A 25,595-nucleotide genomic window follows, 5' to 3' on the forward strand; every position below is an offset into this window, starting at 1 on the left:
TACCCCAGTTTCCATGAAAACAAGCTTACCAATGAAAATTAAACTTAATCAATGGCATACGCATGTATTTCTACATGCCATGGAACTTTTGCTGAAATATGAAATTCTTTGTTTAGATTGCTGTAAGATTACAACATTGGTTCATAGCACAATAACCAGTACACATTATTCTTTTCCATTATTTTAAAACATATTGGTGTAGCTGTATAGTGGAAAATATGGAATGCCAGTTACCAACCTTGGCCTCATTGGCAGAATATTTGGAATATATAAGTTACTAAAAATGGTCTTGCCTTTTTGCCAACTGTGACTTGAAGGTGCTGTGTGCTGCTTCATATTTTGCTTACAGCACAGAAGAACCTCACCCCTGCATAACCAAGAACTAAGTAACACGCATGTACTGTAGATCATAGTACATAATTCACAACATCCAAGACATCTAGTATAAAGTGTAATTAATATTGTCCAACAACCAGTTTTTATATATCACCCCACTAAAATAATGTTTACATAATTTGATAAATAATTGTTTCGTGATGAATATCAATATGGCTGAAGGTTTTCACATTTTTGTTTTGAATATCTGACAGTAGTAACCGAAATCATTGTAACCATATTATCAAGGTTATTTTGTCGAGCTGTTGATTGATTTGTGACACTATGACTTCTTGTGTGAATAAAAACGTCACCAAAAATGGCAAAGTTCATATATTTATATATTTTTTTAAAAATAATGTTACAAGAACTGCTATTTATTCAATATGTCATCATCAATATATTTACAGCATGACAAAGTAACAATCTGCCACATGCAGATCCCTATCATCTATCCAAAGAAAAATTTATAATGCATTTTCTTTCACATTTGCAAAACAACAAACAATTTATTTCTTCTTTTATCATTCTGTCACCTGAACTTTCATACAGCCATCCCTTAGACGTGGAAGAGAGTAAAATTATATGTTAAGCCTACCAACTAGTTTACACATGCAGTGTACATTGCATAAAGCCAATTGTCTCCATTGATTACATCTATTAAATAGATCCTAACAAATATAAATATTGATATGTAAAAATGGTTTTTAATTTAGAATGGTTACTGAAAATATTACTGCAGCATAACAAATGTATTTAGAAAATAAATAACAAACTAAACAAACAAAAATATTCTAATTTGGAAATTACATACTTTAATTGAAAATGGAAATGAGTCAATGTGGCCAAATATAAATAGAACATCAGCTTGATAAAGTTGGTAACACTTGACTCTTTTATGAATAGCAGAATATTAAAATATAGTTTTATTAATTCAATAAATAAAGTTTACTCAAATACATTTTACGTTTACCATGTCATTGATTCCCGAAATATATTTTCTGACAAACACTGTCCGCGATACTGAAACAAAACACGTTCAGCGATTAAAACTGCACTAGCTGGTTATTAAAAAATTATTATAGCTAAAGAAAGGTACTCATATGTTTTCGAATTGACTCATGGTTGTCGGTTGTCAATAAGGAACCGATAATCCTTGAAGAAATAAAATAAATTTTCGATCTTATCGTCCCAAAATGAACCAATTACTCCGACTGTCACCAGCTGTGACAGCCAAGCATGGTAGTTCACTTGGTCCGGCCTAGTAAGGTGATATTTGGCGGTCGTGCAATTTGGCACCAGAACTGGTTCTTGAATATTCGTTTGTCACCGGAAATTTAGTAACGGAAGTAACGCCTCGCGAGACTAACGAGACGTATAGAGGGATGACAGGAAATCAATAAAGAGATGCTGACATGGTCACGTGGGTTGCCGTTTTCGATCATGACAAACATGTGTTCTGAATCTGATTGAATTGTGAAGGAATCATATTGATATATAAAGGCATGTGATACTGAGCAATCAGTATCCGACAATTTAAAACGACACTTTTAATACTAGCAGAGTGGTGAGGGCAAATCGTCCTCACACCGTTTTCCCACTCTGTGACATGCCTGTTCTGTCTTGTGTAGTAGACATCGAGTGATGTAAGTAAACGTATGTTAGTACAAACCTGTTGTTGCGTTAATTGTTGGAGAAATGGGCAAGGTCGTCCCACTCAACAGTCTTGTGGTTAACGGCCCTTAGGCGAATATTGTGTAATTGGATACATTGGCAATGACAACATGAAGCCGCAATACACATTAGTAACTGTTGTTGGGTCACCTTACAATCTTACGACAAGTTTACTCAACATGTCTTGCCCTTTGTACTTCACTAGAAGCTTTTTAGTACAAATACTTTCTGATAAGGTTGACGCTTCAAACCCTAATTCATAATTGATTATATACTTACAGTTTCCCCAACTCTGATTCAAGATGCACTTGATGATCTGCCTGAGCATGTGCTCCTCCAGATGACACTGAGTAAATTCCCGAGTCACTTTGTGAAGTGGCATAATGATGTCCCGTGAGCCTGTAAGACAAAACACTAAAACATCCAGACAACAAAGAAAAGCAGAAGTTTGCTATAAATCATATTCTTCCACATCACATAGTATTGCCTTTTATCATTATAACTCTAGAGACTGTGATCTGTATTAATATCAATGAACGGTGGAGATTCGCATTAGAATATGTCCACGGTACTATATTGCTTTTGGTAAAAGGACGCAACACTGGATCGGGTTACTCAGTCTCACTGCCTAATGTGTGTCATCTTGCCATGAGGGCTTTGTACAATGTTCATGCTTTCAGTCATTGGTTTGCCACACTTCCTCAGTTCCAGACTGTTGCCAAATAACGGAATAATGTGGAGGAAAACAGATACACAAACAGACAAAACTAAGACCTTGCCTTTTCCATCCTTGGTCTGTGGAAGTACTTGGCAATTCAGTGACATCATCACACTCGTCCATGACCTCAACATTATCCACAATGAATGCGTCATGAATATTGTAATTTCCAAGCAGCTTCTTAAGCAGATGGATCACTTCAACCTTATTGGAGACCATTTCCTCAGCATCTTGTTTGGTATCATGTCCGAACTCCAAAACTAAGCTTCCTTCTTCTGCACGCATCCAAAGCACGCGGAATTTGTTTTTGAAGGCGAGCGTTATGTCTCTCAGTCCTTTAGAACAAGATGCCATCAACTTAGGCAAAGCACCTATCTCAATGTCAGAGAGCGTCCACTTTGATCGACAGGCGGCATTTTTAGTTTGTTGTTTCCCACAGATCGCTTTAAGACGCACAATTTTTCCATGTTCGCATGTAACTTTTTATGAAAAAAAGAAATGTAGAAACATATGATTAACTTTGGCGAGTACTATACACACAAAAAAAACGAAATTAACTTGGTAAATATACATTTTCACAATTAAATAATTTACCTTTCGTCTTGATATTCTGGTCATCGTAGTTTCCACGTATCGACACCTTGCCGTTGTGTACTGATATATAAAGACATTTGTCATAGTTACTACACACATCAGTAACATTATAAGTCATTACCATATATCATAACCACTGTAACCATGACTTGATAAGACCCTTGGGTTTACAGATATACAAGACCATTTATCTGTTCTGTCGACTCTTGACATCTGGAATGCTTAAGACGAATATGATACAATACATTACACAATACCTATGACCAAGAATCTCTGTTATGATTATAGGTGGAAGTATGCTTACATAAATCAGTAAGTTCCTTCTGTACAAATTGGAGTGTTGGAGAATTGTTGTTATTATTATGATATTGGCGAAACTTATTTGTTGGATAATAATGATAAGGTTTAAGGGAGATTATGCAATGTCCAAGAGTCCGTTTGTCGCCAGATGTAGATGAGTTTGTTGCATTCCCTGATAAAATACACAACATGTTTAGTTTAATTAGAAGATAAAGCTACTCTGTTTTCAATTTTGCGGTCCTTTATCGTTGGACCTCGGAGTCAAAGCCACAGGCATGGCGAAGACCGTGGTAGAAGCAGAACATCTTGGCGATTGCGAGTAGGCAGTGACTGGTCTTGAGCACCAAAAGGAAAGCCCTCAGTTTCACATTGAGACCAGCCGACTTCTTCCAGATGAAAGAGTAGATTACTGTTCTGTTCCGTACACTGCATGTACACACAATGCAGTGAGTCCTCAGAAATCTTCTCCACAAATGACTGGCTCCTATCACTGTACCGTCTAGTGATGGGAGACATCGCCATCAATAAAATCAACCTCAAATTTCAGATTCTATCTAACAACCATGACATGCTTAAAATAGTTGTGGAATTCCTTGCTTTTATCATGAGTCTTGACATGCATCACCAGAGTAACCATCCGATAAATACATCTGTGAAGTACACAAAAACAATTCTGTCATGAAGAGGCTCCACGTGATTCAAACCCCGATCTCCAGAATTGGTTGGCATATAACGAATAAGAGAGGACCGAGGGTGGTGGGCTCTGTTATCAGACATTATCCTTCTGGCCAGGTGGTCAAAACTTTGGATATCTTGTTAAGTCCAATCAACTACCCCAAATGAATAGGAAAGGACTGGCACAGCAAACGTATTGGTGCTCTTGTTTCGAGCATTTAGTTCTGAGCTCCAGTTTTTTATTTGAGCATCATTTATACTCGGCCTGAAGTTTGGGCATTCTGGATCTTGGCCTATATTTTCAAAGTTCTCTTAGCACTAAGATAGTCGTAAGGTAATGTTAATCTATGGCATATACGACTATCTTAGCGCTAAGAGAGCTTCGAAAATCTAGGCCCTTGTCTTAAACTTGCATTCCATGATGGGTGTAGGCATGATCTTCCACAAGATCCATCATTAATTACCGTGCCACGTTTCAAATATTTATCATTAATTTATTATTTTTGTTAACATGATAAAACTGGAAGCTAAAAGGATAAGTCAAATTTTCATGATTGACGTTTGTCAGGAATTTGGGCATTCTGGAGCTTGTCCCGAACTTGCATTCCAGGATTGGTGTTGGCCTGATCTTCCACAAGAAAAACTCCTCCTCTTATAACTTGACTGATGCATCATTAATTACCTTGCCACGTTTCAAATATTTATTTTTAATTTATTATATTTATTTACATGATATGCATGAAATGGTAAAACTGGAAGCTGAAGGATAAGTCAAATTTTCATGACTGTTGACTAACAGTTTTAATGACTGCTGTATAATTGCGCGAAGAACACCTGTGTAGGTTAAAAGTTAGTTTTAACTGTTTTGAAAATTTCGAATGACAGGAATGGTTGCGTTATGTGCAAAATAGTTTTATGAGTCATAAAACATGTACTTAGAAACTAGACTACCTTATATTTTGTACAAGGGTACCCTTTTTATATATATATTCCAGATGGATTTTTTATGTGTGAATTTCCACCGCCCCTTTGTAAATCCTTATAGTGGACAGAACTCTTCTCGGTAATCATTTGCAATCTTAACATCTTGCAAATAATTTTCAAAGCATTGTAAAGTCCATAAATGGAAGCGTTAAAAAGAGATTATTACCCATACAGGCTAGGATACACAGGTGATTATTTTTGTGATAATCGCACATGTGCTTTTCAGTGATTCTCAACGTTGATTGGTAAGCTAAGCAGAGACGAATTATGATTGGTTGACGGAACTACTTTTCTTGATAACTTTTACCGTTTCAATGATAATTAGAACGTGCTCTACTCACACATTCCGAGATTTAAACAAGAAAACATAAAGGTTAAAGAATATGAATACTCTTTTTGGACATATTTCTTTTGCAATAAAATTGCGTTATAAATAATAGTCCTTTTAATATAAATAACCTTTAAAAACACAAAAACTATCGTTTGCATTGTTTGTAAACAAACATGGCCGCTTTTAGGCAAACCCCGATCAAGGTCAATGACCTAGTTAAAGTGAACGGCGATCTAATAGGAAGAGTGATAAGAATTTTACAGCCCTTGAATTTCTTCAACCTGTTTGTTGTTAAAACTGAATTCGGGGAAAAAGAAGCAGCAAGATACCGACTAAAGGTGCTACCTGAAAGTGTGTCAAGTGAGTCTGCTACGGCGTCTAATGCCACCGAACCAGAAAACAGCTTTCTTATCGGAATCAGTGCTAGATGATCTTCTTGAAGATTACCTTTTTGATCTATGCATTCCTAATCAATCCGAAATCCTAATCTGCTCCAAAGGAGCTTATTCTACCCATTTACTCGGATTCCTACTAAAGTTATCCTTCTTGGAACTGCTGTACTCTACTGTGACCAGTGACCAGACTGTAACACGCCTTCCACATAACAAAATGTTGTTTAATCTTCAAACTTGTTGAGTTTCTTGACAGAAGACTTTTTCTAGATGTATTCGTGGGATGGTTGTCTTTTGGATTTAGCAACTTTTAACCGTTGACTTTCCCATAATTTGACTGGTTTTTGCCAAAGTGTGTTTCAACACTACACCGTCACCCGTCACTAGACACACGTCAGTCGTGAATGAAGGATGTTCCGGCGTACTAACTTCATCAAATAACGTTTTAGCTGTTAGCAAGTTAAATAATACTGCAATCAAAAGATCATTTTTATCATATTAACATATGTTAATAACTTATTCAATAAAAATAGTTTTGTTATATTTTAAAGTGATTTTACGAGGTACTATTTTCTACAGCGTAGTTATGTTATTACCGCTGGAGAAGTTAAGTTTAATACGTGCATGAATACGAATCAGCTGTTTGAGGTCACAAGTCCTAGTGGTTTTTATTTAGTGGTTCTTCTTTTTAAATTACATCATGGCAATATGCCCTCGTTAAAATGATGTTCAGTGTCTCGCCAAGGCCCGGCACTGTGAACGTTATCTCAACGCGAGCATAGTTCCCGTAATCATTTGGGTTATTCTCGAAATCATGTACCACACTCTGACATTGTATTTTGAAGTTGTGTGTATCATCAATGTGTTTTGTGCAGGTTTTTATTATAATGGGACATTTATACATCCAGTTGACGTATCAAATATATTTTGACCTCTCTTCACATTTTGGGCTTTACCTCGACCCTTTTTTAACGTTTAAGCTTAATATCTGATGGATGTGGTAGAATGGGAATATATGGTTGCATTGTCCCATAGGGGTTCCGTTTCTTCACTACTCCAAATATGTAAGTGTTTCACAATGTGCAAATGCACTCTTATAATTTAAGCCAATCATTTCTTCGAACTCAGCACTGAAATAACATTCTAGTAGATGGCACAGGCCTTTTTGTATATCATCGTGTAATTCAATTGTTCTGCCATCTACTTGTCCATTGGTTTACGGTTTCTTGATTCCAGACTTTTGCGTTACCCTTTACACTAGCATTGTGCATTTCGTGTAAAATTTAGGTTTGTATTTGAGATTTATTTCTTCTTCTATTTCTTAAGTGACTATTTGTATCTCCGTTAAGATCCCTTAAGTCCTTGAATGCTCTGGAGATTAATCTTATTTTCCAAAACGTTGATTGTTATCTTCATTTTCATACTGCTGTTTTGTTTCATCTATTTCCGTTTTCATAATAGTGGGCAACCAATTATCGGAAATTAAAAAGTAGTCCAGACGGGCATGTTTCCACGACCTGGGTTGTCGCCATGTATAGCTTTTGCTAAATGGGTTAAATTCACCCCTTACATACATGACAGATAGACATATTTATTCAGTAATGTGGGCCTAACGGCCTATAATACAATTGAAACTTACAATATTTTACACTGCCACGTGATAGTTTCATATATAATGTTTAAACAGATTTTTAAAAAACAGAGCAACTGATTTAATAACATTAGAATCCTTGGAGTGTAATACATTTATCATGCTTTGTTCACATTGGGGCATGGCATTCAGCTGTGGCAAGTACTTTTTCCGAATTTCATTACATTTTGTACATTGCACAAAAACATGGTATTCATCTTCAATCGCTCCAAGATTACAATTTTTACAGATACAACTAATTTTCCCACTGTCTTTATTTCTCCTGTAAGTAACAATTCTAAAATTATGTAGGGATATTCTAAATTTACAAACTGCTCTTAGAAGAGACTAATCATTCAGTTGTAAAATATCACATTCAGGCTCCAGAACTGCTTTCAGCTTACAGTAGTTCGTTAAATAATGCGAGTTACAAATAGAATCATGCCAAGTTTGTTTGTATATGTCAATCAATCTTTCTCTAAACTTCACTATGAACACACTTGCATCACCACCTTTGTTCTAAACAGGATTGTTCTAATGTTGGACACCTAATTACACTTTCCATTTTCATATAAATTTTTAAGTAATACATAACATTGATATGGGTAACGCTTTACATTCATTTGCAACAACTTAATCCAATACTTAATACATCGTATTTGAGTTAATATAAACATATCATACCAACCACTTTCACCAAGTATGGCATTATTGGATGCAAACATTCCCACCCTTAAATATCGTTTAAAATATGTAGTTTGCACTTTCTCTATTTCATGATGATAATTATTGCCCCTAATTTCACTTGCGTATAATAAAACAGGAGCAATTTTCGTATCAAATATTTGGCAGGCTGTAGTAAATGAGATAAAGCTATTCTTCCTAAATAAATGGAATACAGAGAACATTGCTTTAGTTGCCTGTGCAGCAAGAGTCTTACAATCGTTTGACCATAAGAGCCTTGAGGAGAATATTAACCCTTAGTACTTATAGTAAGTAACACCTTTTAGCTGTTTATCACCAAAGTACCATTTCTCATTTCTTTGCAGTATACCACCGTTTCTAAAAACTATTATATTTGTCTTTTCTGTATTCACCTCAAGACTCCATTTTCTACAAAAACCATCTAGTACATTCAGTTGTCTTTGTACACCTGCTACTGTAAATGAAAACATTGTTACATCATCTGCAAACAATAGCATCATTATATCTTCAATAGTTTGGCTTATAAATATTCCATGATCACATTTGTTATACATATCAGTTACAAGTTCATTTATAAAGAATATAAATAGCACAAGGCTTAAGACACAACCTTGGCGAACACCACATGAAGTTTCAAAGTGTTGAGTGATGCCCTCTTCAGATTTTATACAAGCTTTAACTGATGAATACATACTCTTCAATATTGTATACACCCTTTACATACATGGGTTTCATTGAAGTAGGCACATGATAGTTTCGAAATTGAACAATGGACTCTGTTCTTAGAAGAGATTTTAGAAAAGGATTTTGTCAGTTGTATTTACCTGGGATCGTCTCCGGAATTGTGATTGTGCTCAGGGTGTCCCCTCTTAAAGTGACTTGGACTGCATTCCTATATTCATCTGTATCAAGAAAGGTATTATAATTGTAATAAACCAGAGTTGCGTCCCTTAGGCTTGGTGTTTCTGCATGTAACAGGAATAATGAGGCAAAATCAGCTCATTCATTTTCAACAGTCATAAGTCAATTTTCAAGCAATGCCTATTAAATGATATCAGTATCCTTGCGGTATAAACGCATGACAAATAACAGATATAAGTCAGAAGCCTTGTATGAATACTTATGTCCTGTCCACATTGTAAGACTCTGATCTGATCTAATAGAGAGCAGAGATGTGTGTTATCCATATTTGTAAGACACTGATCTGATGTAATAGAGAACAGAGATGTGTGTTATCCATATTTGTGAGACTCTGATCTGATGTAATAGAGAGCAGAGATGTGTGTTATAAATTATATTTCAATATTTGATTTCTCCAAGTGAGAAGTTTCTTATTTTGATCAGTAGATTTAGACTTACATGGATTTCTTTAGACTTTTGACCAACCGAAATAACCCAGCGTAAACCAGCATGTTCTAGTATGTTCCATCATAGATATATAAAGAGCCATGGATTACAAATATGAGGTGATGTGTTGTGATGGTATATGTGAATGGTATGCTGCGATGAGGTGCGATGTGATGTGGTGTGGTGTGGAGGTGAGGTGAGGTGAGGTGATGATATGTGAGGTGATGTGATATAAGGCGAGGCGAGGTGAGGTGTTGTGCTGGTATATAAAGAATCTCACCCACGCGTCTACTGATATCAATTATATCAAAAACGAGTTGATAAAGTTACAAATATCCGAGGATTGCCGAGGATATTTTGACTTTTATCAACGAGTGTTTATATATCTGATATCAGAAGACTCGAGGGTGAGATACTATTTATCATCAAAAATCACTGTTCATTGGTTTTCAATGAAAAATATACATCTCTGAACACTGTATTACCATTAGACAGTGCAGCGATTTCTTAGCATCATGACGTCATCAAGTCCATGACGTCATAGCATTGTCAGGGCATTGTACAAAATCTATTGTCAAAACGATATCTCCTAGGAGATATCGTCTGATCTCACACAAGCAATATCTCCTGTGGAACACAGTTTTGGATGATAAATGTGTATGGCATGCTGAGGTGAGATGTGGTGTGGGGGTTAGGTGAGGTAAGGTGACGTAAGGTATTTCATGTTGCGGTGATATATTTGTATGGTGTGGTGTGGTGTGGTGTGGTGTGGTGTGGTGTGGTGTGGTGTGGTGTGGTGAGATGAGATGAGATGAGATGCGTGTTGCGGAGTTATATGTGAGTGGTATGGTGAGGTGAGGTGTGATTTAATGTGGTGTGGGGGTGGGATGATGTGATGAGATGTGAGGTGTGGAGAGAGGTGATGTGAGGTGTGGAGAGAGATCTGGCAAGATGTGGTTGTGTTATGGAGAGAGGTGTGGTGAGGGGTGCTGTGATGTGGTTTGGAGAGAGATGTGATGAATTGTGATATGGCGTAGATAGTGGCGATACGGTGTAAGATTTACTTCTTTCTGGATTCTCTGGCACTTGTCTGGAGGGTCCAGATACGACTGATCCTTGTTGAGCAGTGTTAACTAAAAAAAAGATGCAACTATTTTAATTTGCATTCCACGTTAAAATTGATATAACATATGAAGTCTTCACTTCTATTATTGCTTCTAATATGATTTGTGGGCGGTGGGTAGCCTGGTGGTTAAAGAATTCGCTCGTTACGCCGAAGGCACGGGTTCGATTCCCCACATGGGCACAATGTGTGAAGCCCATTTCTGGTGTCCCCACCGTGATATTACTGGAATATTGCTAAAAGCGGCGTAAAGCTAAACTCACTCACTCTAATATGATTTGCTTAAAGGTACGAGTACGTCAAGCTTTAAGAACGGGTAAGAGTACGTCTACTTTGACGCATCAGGTCCACGTCTGATACAATTCCCGACATTGGCTCTATTTTCCCTTGCACATTTCAGGCTTGCATTTACATGCGTTTATGACAGGTGCCACCGGTGAGACAGGATACGAGCACCTAGTTTCAAGATGAATATACTGAGTCAAAAGAGAAACTTCACATTCTTTCTTCAGGGCACTATAAAAGAACAAGAGATAGTAACATGGTTAAATTGTTAATATTTCATTGCTGAGATCTGTGTGATGTACTAGATACACTGACAGTGCCATAATCAGTTCCACTAGGCTACACCGCCGTTCAAAAACATGGGTATACAGAATGTCAAGTCACAAAAATAAAAATGCAAACTTTCTCAGTTCAATATCGTGTATGGCTGCCCCGCGCATTCACCTCTGCCAAACACCGTCTCCTCATCGACTGCCTGATGCTTGGGAACATGTGGTTGGGGATTCTGCGCCATTACTCTTGCAAGGCAGCGCCAAGTTCCTGCAGATACTGAGGTTGGTTCCTTCAGACCACGAAGCCTTCTCCCAAGTGCATCCCAAACGTGTTCTATTGGATTAAGGTCAGGGGACCTCGATGGCCAGTCCATGACGTTGATTCCAGCATTTTGAAGGAAATTTTGTGTCAACATCGTGGTATGCGGCCGAGTATTATCATGCTGGAACTGTAGACCTAGGCCATGAGCCGCCATGAAAGGAACGAGTTCAGGGGTGAGCACCTGGTCGCGGTAAGCAGCAGCTGTGAGGTTTCCACGGATGACCAGAAGTCGGGAACGGTTATTCCCACAGAAAGCACCCCACACTATGCAACTTCCGCCCCCGAATCTGTCGACTTCCTGTACACAACATTGGGCATACCGTTCACGGCGTCCTCTCCAGACTCTATGCCTGCCATCTGTGAATCTGAGGGTAAACATGGATTCATCGCCAAAGACGACTCGATTCCCGTCTCTCTGGGTCCATCGGAGGTGACTTTGGGCCAACAGCAGACGTTGACGTTGATGAAACGGCGTCAATATTGGCCCACGATATGGACCTCGAGAATGGAGATTGGCAGCCCGCAACCAATTTCGAATGGTCTGTGAGGACAGTCGACCTCTGAACATCTCAGCCTTGGTTCGTGTAGCCGGCAGAAATCTGTCACGTAGGTGACGTAGGACGATTTGACGGTCTTCTGCTCGTGACGTCACACGTGGACGACCCGACCTTGGGCGATCAGAAGTGGTGCCAGTTTCTTGTAGACGACCTCGCGAGTCATACACAGTACGACGAGTGCATCCCATTGATCTTGCGACGTCAATAACTGATCTTCCTGTTTGCAACATGCCAACGGCACATTCACGTTGCACATTTGACAATCGTCGCATTTCAAGTACCGTTAGAACTGTGGTTTAAAAGAGTTTTTTCAATTTTTGAGGACATTGCAAACACGTGCATATGAAGAAAACTTTGATGCGAAGATCACGTGATCGACTGCACGTGCAAAACCTAATTTGCCACTTAACGTCATTTGCACGATGAATGGATGGGTTTGAGTGGATTTTGCTAACGTTTAGCTAGAGTCGGAAGATAGGGATCCCATTTCGGATACATAGATGTATTATCAGAGAAAAAGTATTCATTATTTTTCAAATTACATTTTGTGAAGTTTCTTTCTTTCTATTTGTAAGAGAACCATATGAAGTGTACTTCCTGCAAAGACTCTGCTTTTAAGAGAAATTTCTGATTCAAGTGGAAGGGTTTGGTTGCTTCATTATTCCGATAATAAATAACTGTTACTGTTTGTGGCACGGATTGCCCTGTGGTTTAAGGTGGTACGTTTCGCTATACAGAAGTGCGCCCCTTAGGCATGTCAGGAAGCTATGATTGTAGGGCCCAAATAGAGACCTGCCGTGATTATGTTTCATAGCATGTCATCTTCACTGTGCTTGTGGATATAACCAAGAAGGTAGACACACTATACTTGTATCACTACAAGTGACAAACCCATGAAGATCGGCTTGTCGCAGGAGGCGAGTAACTGTACCGGTCGTCTGACTCGCTGAGCAGATTGATACATGGCATCATATCCCTTTTAGTAGATCAGTGCTCATGTTAGCAATCACAGGCTTGTCTGTTTAAGATTCGATTATTTGCAGACCACTGTCGTATAGCTTGAAGACTGCAGTGTGCTGCGTTGAACAAGCAATCAAACCAACACACTTAATTGATCTCAACTCATATACTCATGCCAATAATGGTTGTCACTCCCTTCAATGTTTTAATTGGAGAGGGGTGTGGGGTGGGGGTTGGGGTGGGGCGGGGATCACAACCATTATTGGCATGAGTATATGTTCTGTTGACATGTCTGAAATAGCATGTAATAATGTTCAAAGGTGAACGGAACTTGCTCATTCACTAAATCTTCAGGCTGACAGTGCTACACATTGTTGTCATACGTACATCTTGAGAATGGAATATTGCAATTTTACATCTACACATACATAGGGACGCTGGTGTAGTCTAGTGGTTAAAGCGTTAGCTCGTCACGCCGAAGACCAGGGTTCGATTCCTGACAAGGGTACAATGTTTGAATCCAAATTTCCAGTGTCCCTCGCCGCGATATTGCTGGAATATATTGCTAATCGCGACGTAAAACCATATTCACTCACTCACTCTACACAACCATAATATTCTCTGATTCTATCTCAAAGTAATGTGAATATAATTAGTCATTTAATTAATACTGAAGGTTGATTTAACACATGAAAGCAATAACATCAATACTTGAAAGGCTTCCAATGTTAGCATTGACAAATGCTATCGCTGTCCCGGCCTGTCCGTCCTTTACGGCGGTAGTATTGACGTTCGACCCTGAAACATGAAAGTTTTTTATCAGGAGTGTAACGTAATGACAAACAATGTCTATGGCATTATGGGGACAATTACACACTGGTGTGTGTGTGTGTGGTGTGTGTGTGTGTGTGGGGGGGGGGGGGTTATGGTGTGTGTTTGCTGTTTTGTCTGGTGCGGTCTGTGGCCTTATTTGCGGTGCGGTGTGGCGCGGTGTGTGATGTGTGTTTGCTGTTTTATGTCGTGGCGTGTCGTGGCTGGTGTGCGTTTGATGTTTTATGCGGTTTGGTGTGGTGTGGCGTGGTGTGAACTCGTGTCCTCTGGTCGGCAGTGAGGTGTGAAGTGGTTATTGTGATGTGCTGTGGTCGGCAGTGTGGTGTCGGATGGTGAGGTGTGGAGCGGTTATTGAGAAGTGGTGTGGTCGGCAGTGTGGTGTCGGATGGTGAGGTGTGGAGTGGTTATTGAAAAGTGGTGTGGTCGGCAGTGTGGTGTCTGATGGTGAGGTGTGGAGTGGTTATTGTGGTGTGGTGTGGTGTGGTCGGCAGTGAGGTGTCGCGTGGTTAGGCAGAGTGTGTGCTTTGGTGTCCACAAGTGGCGTCTCATGTTGTGTATGTAATGTGTGGTGTGTCATGTTGTGTATGTCATGTGTGGTGTCTGATTTTGTGTATGTCATCTGCGGTGTCTCATGTTGTGTCTGTCATGTGTGGTGTCTCATTTTGTGTATGTCATGTGTGGTGTCTCATGTTGTGTGTGTCATGTGTGGTGTCTCATGTTGTGTATGTCATGTGTGATGTCACATATTGTGTCTGTCATGTGTGGTGTCTCATGTTGTGTATGTCATGTGTGGTGTCTCATGTTGTGTATGTCATGTGTGGTGCCTCATGGTGTGTGTGTCATGTGTGGAGTCTAATGTTGTGTATGTCATGTGTGGTGTCACATGTTGTGTCTGTCATGTGTGGTGTCACATGTTGTGTATGTCATCTGCGGTGTCTCATGTTGTGTCTGTCATGTGTGGTGTCTCATTTTGTGTATGTCATGTGTGGTGTCTCATGTTGTGTGTCTCATGTGTGGTGTCTGATTTTGTGTATGTGATCTTTGGTGTCTCATGTTGTGTATGTCATGTGAGGTGTCTCATGTTGTGTGTGTCATGTGTGGTGTCTCATGTTGTGTCTGTCATGTGTGATGTCACATGTTGTGTCTGTCATGTGTGGTGTCTCATGTTGTGTATGTCATGTGTGGTGTCTCATGTTGTGTATGTCATGTGTGGTGCCTCATGGTGTGTGTGTCATGTGTGGAGTCTCATGTTGTGTATGTCATGTGTGGTGTCACATGTTGTGTCTGTCATGTGTGGTGTCTCATGTTGTGTATGTCATGTGTGGTGTCTCATGTTGTGTATGTCATATGTGGTGTCTCATGTTGAGTATGTCATGTGTGGTGCCTCATGGTGTGTGTGTCATGTGTTGTGTCTCATGTTGTGTCTGTCATGTGTGGAGTCTCATGTTGAGTATGTCACGTGTGGTGCCTCATGGTGTGTGTGTCATGTGTGGAGTCTCATGTTGTGTATGTCATGTGTGGTGTCTCATGTTGTGTATGTCATGTGTGGTGTCTCATGTTGTGTATGTCATCTGTGGTGTCTCATGTTGTGTATGTCATGTGTGGTGTCTCATGTTGTGTATGTCATGTGTGGTGTCTCATGTTGTGTATGTCATGTGTGGTGTCTCATGTTGTGTGTGTCATGTGTGGTGTCTCATGTTGTGTATGTCATGTGTGGTTTTTCATGTTGTGTGTGTCACGTGTGGTGTCTCATGTTGTGTGTGTCATGTGTGGTGTCTGATTTAAACAGGTACAGGTCATTGGCTCCCTCCCTCTGACAACAGTCTGCGTTCTGCTGTTTATTTTGTTGACAGTTACATAGACAGATTCTTTAATACAAATGCATCAAATCGGTGATTTACAATGTGATTAGGTTGTCTGACAAAACATCCACTTGCACAGTTTGAGATCGATTGGGTCATTGGATGAAGAGATATTTATAAAAAAACGGGTCCACATGCATTTCATGCCAAACTATAATTATTGTTTCATTTAATGAAATATAAGGGGAATTAGTCGGGATATGGTGATAGTTGTATTTATCGTGACCAAAAAAACACATACTTTGACTTGAGTTCCCATCCTCTGCCCCGTCTTCGTTCATGCTGCAACCATACATATCACAAGCTTTAAAATAAGTAAACCGGCTCCAATTTTCACCATAACTGTCCTTCGTAATCATGTCACAAAAGCAGAAAATATCATAACATTGAGAAAGCCTCTCATTTCAAACAAATATCCATGGTAATGCTATTGTTACAAGGTAAAAATGCACCCTTAAACCATGAGAGTGAGTGAGTGAGTTTAGCTTTACGCCACACTCATCAATATTCCACCTTAATGGCGGCGGTCTGTAAATAATCGAGTCTGGACCAGACAATCCTGTGATCAACAGCATGAGCAATTTGGAAGCGACGACATATGTCAACTAAGTCAGCGAGCCTGACCACCCGATCCCGTTAGTCGCCTCTTTCGACAAGCATGGGTTACTGAAGGCACATTCTAACCCGGACTTTCACGGGTCCTAAACCATGAGAGAATTACATCAGGTTCCGTATTGTAGATTTGCAGTTTTGCTCATGAGTCATAATGGTTAGGCACGGTAGGCGGAGAGATTCGAGCGAATGGCGTTTAGCCGAAGGCAGTGTTGTTTTTTTCAACGGAGTGCACTTCAATGCAGGATGTACTTATTGTTAAGGGTACAAGGGTCGATCAAAAAGTACGTAGCCTAACTATATTCTCGATGTCCAATGTTTGAAAAGCTTCCATTTCATTATACAGGAATCGTTAGCAAAGCCATATCCAAAATTTCACATGTGTGGGTAATGTGGTTAACCAGATATTTGTCATTACAACACATTGAGGTATCATATATTTCTAACAAATTTGCAGAAAATGAAAAACGATTTGTCTTTTGGTACCTCTTGGATAATGGTATGCCCTAAGATATTGTCATATAAAATATGTTCAGTATAGTATTGGATGACTTCCCGTCGTGATGAACAGTCAAAGACTTGGATTGCCTGATTTATTTTTAGTCAGGGGCTATTTTTTTAAGGACACACCCTTTTACATCTTTCAACAACATTGTGTCCAGATATTCAAGCTGGCACAGTTTACAATATATTGTGAGCTGACACTTGTGTGACCATTCAGTTTGAACCCTTGGCATCATGTATGCATAAGTGAAAACAGTAGAATAAGCTATGCTCCAAAACAAGCTCTTTCAGTCAACATGAAGGGGGGGAGTCACTTTAACAAGCGATTGTTATTTCAAATTGCTTTTTTATGAAGTTTAATATCTAAGTGTGATTCTAGGGGACTTCTATCAATCTCAAACACACAAAATATTTCTTGCATATTTTGTTTCCTGAAGTTTTTTATGCATTTATTGTAGACTTTGCGTTTTTGAGGGTACCAAGATAAAAGGTCAAACAAAATGGGGATCGTGAGACTGGAACATAGCAAAACCAAATTGCTTGAGTTTGACAGGTAATATGTAGAAAAATAAAACATAGAAATAACTGCATTTGTATCGTTTTCTTGGTGATTACACATACGTTTTGATCGCCCCTCGTATGTCAGTGATTCATTCAGATTCAATTCCAATATAAACATGTGTTAACATGAACTACTGCAAAATGAAACAAAACATGATTACTCATTCAACCTTCAATGCTGAGATCCTTGACTAGAATGTCATTATACAGTCCTACAAAATTTATAAGACTTAAGCCTCTATGATAAATTGATAACATATATCCCATTATGAAACAAACAAAAATAATAAAATATTTTGATTTGTGAAATGGTCTCTCAGAGCCATATGCTCTACTAATAAGGCCAAATAAAACATTGGCCCATTTGAGGCCACTTAATTCCTCCAAACTGTCACATATGAAACCATTGAAACCCACAAAACTTGGTAGAATATTTGGCTCTTTTGGAGCTACTTATAAAGATGCTTCCACTTGTAAAATGTTTCGACTGAAATAAAAGTATATTTGGCACTTGTATATATTGTTGCCATGGAAGTCAAGGGCATAAAATTCAAAGAGGGCTAACTCTGGATAACCCAGTATATTGCAGAATCTGAACCATATCGTGATAATCGTATCGCGAGATACTGTATCGGTATGTACCGGTTTACAGGCAATAGTGCACAGCCCTACTTTTAAGTGATGGAAGCCAGTCCCCACCACTCAGGTGCCCCGTGTGGTACGAGCCTACCCTGTCTGTTGATGAAGTTGTAGTTAGAGAGATGGACTGAGACAGAGTAAACTATGTGAGTATAAATTGGTGTTGAGTTTATCTTTGAATGTATGTGTGCCAGTACTTGAATGCCATGTGGTTAGTTAGGAGTCACGGCCGTCCAACCCCTCACTCCGAGACTTAGCAGCATCCTGCAATGGACCAAGCGAGTGGAGCGCCAGAGCTACTATCTCCCCCCAGACAATGGGAACGGCCACAAATAGTAGGTAAATGTGGTAGGGTTTACTAACGCCCCAACACCAGTTACGACACGTATATGAAGATCGGTCCTGTGTACGTACGCTGATATACGTTTCACAAGAACAGACAACACCGAAATAGTCTGAATGTTACAGGGACCAATATTTCTCCACACTGGTGACGTAACAGATATGAAACGAGGGGAAACACCTGTTTTCTTGTTGTAACTTGAATAAACAGCGGTAGCACAAATCGAAAGCCATAAACACGGTGTGCTGTCAGTTCATTATTCTTGTTATTGAAAGAGTATATCACTCGCATATAAGTGTACACCTAAGATACATCGTGTTAATTGTTAGATGTTTTCACGATCGTTTCAGTACATAGTGATATAACAATGTACACCTGCAACTGCGCAGCCATGTTTTAACCCGGAAACATTTCATCGAGACGTGAAGTTGTAGGTAACATAAGAAGATGTATGTATTTTATCATACCTTTGAACGAAGTTCCCGACTGTCACACAAAAAGCAGAAAGAGTCAGGTGTTAAAGATAACGGTTCCAGGAGTTATAAATAGAGAGGGGGGCCGAATCGAAACAGCCTCTTTCGGTGTTTTCGGTGTTTTGCACAGACGCCGTGGTGTGTCTCACTATGAGTATGAGACCGTGGTCCAGGGGTATATAGTTCGGTCTCTGGACGATGCGAGATAGACAAAGAATGACCAGGGCCAACTATAACAATCTTTATTTGTGTGATGGATGAAGTGACGGTGTACCTGCATACAAGAAATGAGAAAGTCTCTCAAGGAGTGACAGGTACACACTCGCACATTTAAAAACATGTACAATACAATTTAGGCCAATCATAACATTGTATAAATATTATAGTACTACATCAATGCACTGTACTGTACCAATACATGTGCCAATTATGACTTTACCTAATCCAAATGAAAAACTGTCATGGCCGACGCTAACAAGCACATGGCCATTGCTGGTAAGTTTATAAACAGCCTAGATATATAAATGTTACTTTAATTTAAATTATGTTCTCGTTAATAGTTAATAGTTAATAGTTGATAATTGATAATTGTAATAAATGTTTTAACCTGTTTAATAAATTTAATAAACCTATGCCTAACTTATCTCTAACTGAAACTGTGAAAAGTTGACTCACCTGCATACAAGAAATGAGAAAGTCTCTCAAGGAGTGACAGGTACACACTGAGAAACAATCTACAGGTGAGCAACAAGAAAACTATGGCAAACCAATAGGGCCAATCACAGCCAAGAAGAGAATTGTTTGGCACAAGAAACCAATCAGTGGCAGGTAAGTGGCAATCAGGTGAGTCTATTATTTATGAAAAAGAAGAATTGAAGTGAATTGGGATGATTCCCAATTCAGAAAAAAAAAAGAAGAGGTTGAAAAAATTAGAAGAACTGAGGAACCAAGATGGTGACCAGTGTTAGTAAACAAACAATGATATGACAGTACATGGCTGCTGTTACAGCACCCACATGGCACTACAGGTAATTTTACAAGTAATTTCAATATTTAATAACAAGGTAGTTTGTTTTGGTTTTATTTATTTTATAATTTTTATCTTTTCTAATAAAATAAAATGTGAACTAACATATACCCAACTATATACAAAATATCCCACTTTGTTTTAGCACACGACGCAATACACACCCCCTTTTAGGAAAGTGGCGTCCTCGACACCAATACTCAGACTGGAGATACAAGTCAAACCCAAATTGTGTGATTAACAATCCACTGTTCATCTGACATCCATGCAGGTTTTAAATGAACACGCTGCCAACCGTGGTGCAGGTGATGGAGTGGAAGAATCCAGAGGCAAAGACTCATCACTTGAATGATTTCGTAGACTTTCAACAGGCCCCAATGAGACATTACTAGCATTCAGGTCGAGTGCTGAAGTCTCAGGATCATGAGCACTGTCTGTAAAAGTGGACAACCTTGGTCTAGGAATAGGTCTACCATTCGTCCCAATAGGAAGAAGCAGATTTCTGAAGAACTTTTCTTAATTGTGATCCCTGCTTACAAACCCGAAACACTGGTAAACCTGGATTAGGCTGAGCTCTACAACATAAAAGTCCTCCTCCCAACGATTGGTTAATTTCTGCATACCACGAACACCAACATTCCGAACTAGAACTATATCACCAACTTTAACAGTAGCTCCACGTGCTTTGAGGTCATATGCAGTTCGTTGTTTTCCTGAGCTTTCAATATTTCTCCTCGCAAGATCAAAGGCAATGGAAAGCTTTCTCTGCATATCTGAAGCAAACTGAGTATGAGTCTCTGAAGATACATTGTTGGATGTTGTACCATACGCAACGTCAATAGGTAACCGAGGGTGACGTCCAAACATAAGATAATAGGGAGTAAATCCAGTGGAATCATGGACAGTACAGTTATAAGCATGAACCAAAGGTGCCAAATGATCCTTCCATTTTACCTTTTCCCGACTTTCCAAAGTTCCCAGCATCCCTAGAAGCGTACGATTGAACCTTTCACAAAGACCATTCCCCATGGGGTGATAAGGAGTGGTTCTAGTCTTCTGAATACCAAGTATGCCATTAATAACTCCTTGATTGTCGTACTCTCAAAATTCCTACCCTGATCAGAATGTAGCTTTTCAGGAACACCATAGTGCACAATGAGGTGATTAAAGAGAACCTTAGCCGTTGTTTTGGCCGTCTGATTCCTGGTGGGAATTGCAAGAGCATACTTGGTAAAATGATCAGTAATCACCAAAACATTCTCATACCCTCCAGAACAAGGTTCCAACGAGAGATAGTCAATGCATACTAGCTCCATCGGGTTGACAAGAATGAATGTTGACAAGTGGTGCACGCTCTCCTTGATTAGAGCTTTCTCCAAAATACAATTCCTACAACTACTGACCTTCCTTTCTACATCCTGGAACATTCTGGCCAATAAAACCTAGCATCTAAGAAGAGCAATGGTACGATCTCGCCCAAGGTGACCCATGTCATCATGAAGACTAGTGACAACTTCCGTACGCTGAGATTTTGGAACTACCAACTGATAATATACCTCACCATCTGTGGAAATCTGTTTACGTTGAAGGGTACTATCTTTGACAACAAGATTATCCCATTGACGTAGGATTGTAGCTGTGTCCTTATCCATTGTCCGCAATGTCTCTTGCGAAGGACGAACACCCAACCGCACAAGTTCTAAAATAGAACTTAATAGAATCGTCATCATTCTGATGTTCTTTCATACCTCGAGAAGAGTGACCCAATGATGTAGATTCACTGACAGTCAATGCATCACAAACATCTACATTCAAAGAGAGGGTTTCGACAACAGGGGTCGAGACCATATGACCTTGACAGATAGCAGTGACACTTTCAATGTCAACAATTTCCCGTGGCAACCTTGACAATGCATCAGCATCAATGTTCTTGGACCCAGGTACATATTCCATGGAAAAACTATGTGGCTAACGAGCCAACCAACGGTGTCCCACTGCATCTAGTTTAGCCTTAGACAACACATATACGTCAGCGGATTATTGTCTGTTTTGACTACAAACTGGTTTCCATAGAGATAATCATGAAACTTTTTCACCACTGACCAAATGCAAGGAATTCCCTTTTGTATGCGGGATAGCTGTTCTGCTCGAGACAATCCACGTACTATTAGCATAATTTTGCAATAACTCTACGCTCATTGTCCTGTTGTTGATAAAGAATGGCACACAAGACCACTTCCACTGGCATCAATATGCAGCTCAAAAGGCTTGAGTGAAATCGGCATATGCCAAGACTGGTGCTGTGTGTCAAGAGATCAATCAGAGTATCAAAAGCAGCTTGTTGTGCTTCTTCCCAAACAAACTGGATCCCCATTTCTTTCCCAGAAGTACCGGGCTAGTAAATCATTCAAAGGTCTGGCAATTTTAGCATAGTCCTTGACAAATCGGGCGATAATACCCGTGAAACCAAGAAAACTGCAGTGCCTGATCAACATTCTGGGGAACTGGCTTATTGCTTAAGTACCTCAATTTTTGCAGGATCAGTACGAACACCTAGTCTCTGAAATTTCATGTCCCAAGTACTTAACTGACGCCTGGAGAAACTGACACTTGAGGGCTTTAATTTGAGACCATGTTTCTTTAACCTTTCAAAACTGCTCTGAGTCTACTGATATGTTCTTTGAAGGTCTTGCTGAGAGAAAACACTGATATCATCCAGATAGATCAAACACTGTAAAAGGTGAAGATCCCCCATACACCTCTCCATGAGACGTTGAAAAGTTGCAGGAGCATTAGTAAGGCTTTAACGCATACAGTTGAACTCATAAAAGCCTAATGGTCCTACAGTGAAGGCCGTGGTCTGGCTTTATATGTTCCTCGGCAACCCTAACTTGCCAATAACCTGACTTCAAATCAAGACAATTAAAGTACTTAGCCCCATGCAAAGCATCAAGTGTCTCCTCTATCTGAGGCAGACTGTAAGAGTCACTTAACTGTTGTGTACGATTCAACCGTATAATCCACACAAAACCTAAGTCCAGAGTCCTCCTTACTTAACTAGTACAATAGGAGAAGTAAAAGTGGACTTGAAGAAGGACGAATGACATCAGCACTAAGCATGTCTTTGATGTGATTTCTTACCTCCTGGTACATTGATGGAGGAATTCTTCGATGTCTCTCTCTAAAAGGTGTGGCATCAGTAAGGTCAATTCGATGTTGCACTAAATCTGTCTGACACCATGTCTAAATCAGACTTGCTAAACAAATCATCAAACTCATTGATTAGAGAATTTGAACTCAGCAACTCTCCTCCTCTGTATAAGTCTGACTAAGTTTCCCAAAAATCAAAAGATCTTTTGAGGTTGAAGACTGTTCATCAGGTATAGAGAGTTGATCCATAACTTCAACTTGCTCTAAGTGACAAAGCATTGTATGACCTGGGATAGTGATCGCCCTATTCGATGGATTGGTGACCTCAATCTTAACCCTTGAAGTAGACTGGACTTCCACTGGTACATCAACAACTCCACAAACTAAATTAAGAGAGCTCTGGTAATGATGTAGAGGGAAAAGCACACAATATTGCATCCCAGGTTGAGGTTTAGTCCCAACACGACATAGACCAGTAATGAGTTGATTACAACCAGCTTCCACGATGATTGACTTTGTAGATTGAACATTTTCAACCCTACCCAGAGCCTCAGATCTGTTTACAAACCACTGGCGAGCTAACGCCCAAGCCAACGACTGACAAGAAACATCCTTGAGTGAAGCGTCAAAGATTGATAGCAGCAGCCTTGAGAACATTAGTACCCAACACCATAGGAACACGAGTGTTAAACCCAGTTGGGGAACAACCAAAATCAGAGAGGAAATAAATAACCTTTTCTCCCAAAACTCTTGTGGAATGCTAACATTTGCTTCAATGTAACCCAAATACGGCAAAGCATGTCCAGTAGCTCCACTGATTTGCAAAATGTTATTCAGCAGGGGTTTGAGTTCAGGCAATGAGATAAATGTTCCTCATAATAGGATTTTGACAAAGTTGAAACACCTGAGCCTGTGTCAAACCAAAACTCTACATGCATGATCTTCAATATCTACTATGGACTCATTGTATCTCACTCTACTAATCCATGTGGTACATGAATGGAGCTTGTCTCCTAATCCAACGTCAGCTCCTCAACACGTGATTCTTACTTGTTTAAAGAGCACTGCGGATGACTCCCGTTTCTGTCCCAACTCACCACAATCAAAACACTTGACTGGACCTCCATAGCCTGACCCGCATTGATTCTGAGAAGGCGTTTGTGCAAAAAGCATTTTCAGCAGGAGCAGACCCTTGAAACATTCTGTTTAGGGGGAACCCGAACCTGATGGAACAAAAAGGTGGTGGAACAGTAACTGATGGAGGAGACGGAACACTAACCTTCTTTCTCTCCAGCTGTGAGCCAACCGACCTCCAGACTCTTTGATACAACTAGTCAACTCCTTAAGTCTGTCTAGAATTTCAACACTACCATCCTCTTTGGAAACAAGTGGTTGTGATTCCACCTTAGCCACCAGAGGGCAATTCTCCTTCGACCTTTCGAACTGAAAACAAGGAGATCATTAAATCCCATTGCTGAATCATAATAGTGTCGAGTTGCTGTTTTTAGATCTCTTGCTGATATAGACCCATCCAAAACCGGGGTTACGCCAAAAGTCTAGATGCTGTTTCTAAGTCAAAGCTTTTCTTTTGAACAACTTCGGTAATAAGGTGACTTAACCCGCAACTCCAACTTGCCACAGACTCGGTTGCATTCTGCCTAGCCGAATAGAAACTTTCCATCAATGCTTCACCAGTCATAACATCTCCGAAAACCAGATCTAACCGTTCCAAAGCACAACCAGGAGTAACATTCAGAGGTAATTGACTCAAAGATCTAGTGTTGTTCCTCCATGCCACGGGCGATAGCATTAAGGACTGACACATCAGAGTATAATCCTTCATTTTGTAAACCTTTTAATCTCCTCCGCCTATTGAGAGAGTATTCTCACATCACCCTTCAGACCATCACCCGAAAAGGTAGACAATTTCCACACCCCAAAGTGGTGTAGGCAGGAAGGGTGGTTCTAACCTGTCTGGTTCAGACCACTAAACTGAGAGGGATAATCATCCAAAGGAAATGACCTAGTTTGTGTACAGGATGACACCAAGTTTGACTGTAGTGGAATATCATGTGTCTGTGTAACTATGACCTACTACCCCCAAAGTATCTGGAAAACTGGAGTATAAAATGTCTCATGTGGAGGCCTCGGAGACTGAGGTCTAGGGAGTGAATACCTTCCCTCCGTTTCCAACTCAACCGGGATAAGGACGAGGCGGCGACCTACCAACTCCCTCAAGCAGAGTAATCCACAGTAACACGATGCATAACACGAGCACGCATAGACGCTTCCAAACCCTGAATAAAATCCACAACCTGATCTTCCACTCCCCTTTGGAGGTGAAGTAGT

At 39.7% G+C, this 25,595-nt stretch overlaps 1 protein-coding gene and 1 long non-coding RNA gene across 2 annotated transcripts in view; both read right to left on the reverse strand.

The window, feature by feature from the left end:
- Positions 1 to 25,595, reverse strand: part of LOC124257212 — a 113,444-nt gene that overhangs the window by 6,945 nt on the left and 80,904 nt on the right. The window contains exon 7 of the mRNA XM_046691229.1: positions 2,329 to 2,448. Coding sequence (XP_046547185.1) covers positions 2,329 to 2,448 — 120 coding nt within the window. The remainder of the gene's footprint in view (positions 1 to 2,328; positions 2,449 to 25,595) is intronic.
- LOC124257204 lies at positions 3,359 to 19,153 on the reverse strand. Its single transcript, XR_006893202.1, has 5 exons — positions 19,064 to 19,153; positions 13,956 to 14,042; positions 10,790 to 10,858; positions 9,203 to 9,280; positions 3,359 to 3,421 (listed from the first exon to the last, which is right to left on the reverse strand). It is a non-coding gene; the product is annotated as an uncharacterized LOC124257204 (long non-coding RNA).

Source organism: Haliotis rubra, unplaced genomic scaffold (assembly GCF_003918875.1).
Source record: "Haliotis rubra isolate DU_JTF1 unplaced genomic scaffold, ASM391887v1 Scf651, whole genome shotgun sequence".
In the NCBI taxonomy this organism is placed as follows: domain Eukaryota; kingdom Metazoa; phylum Mollusca; class Gastropoda; order Lepetellida; family Haliotidae; genus Haliotis; species Haliotis rubra.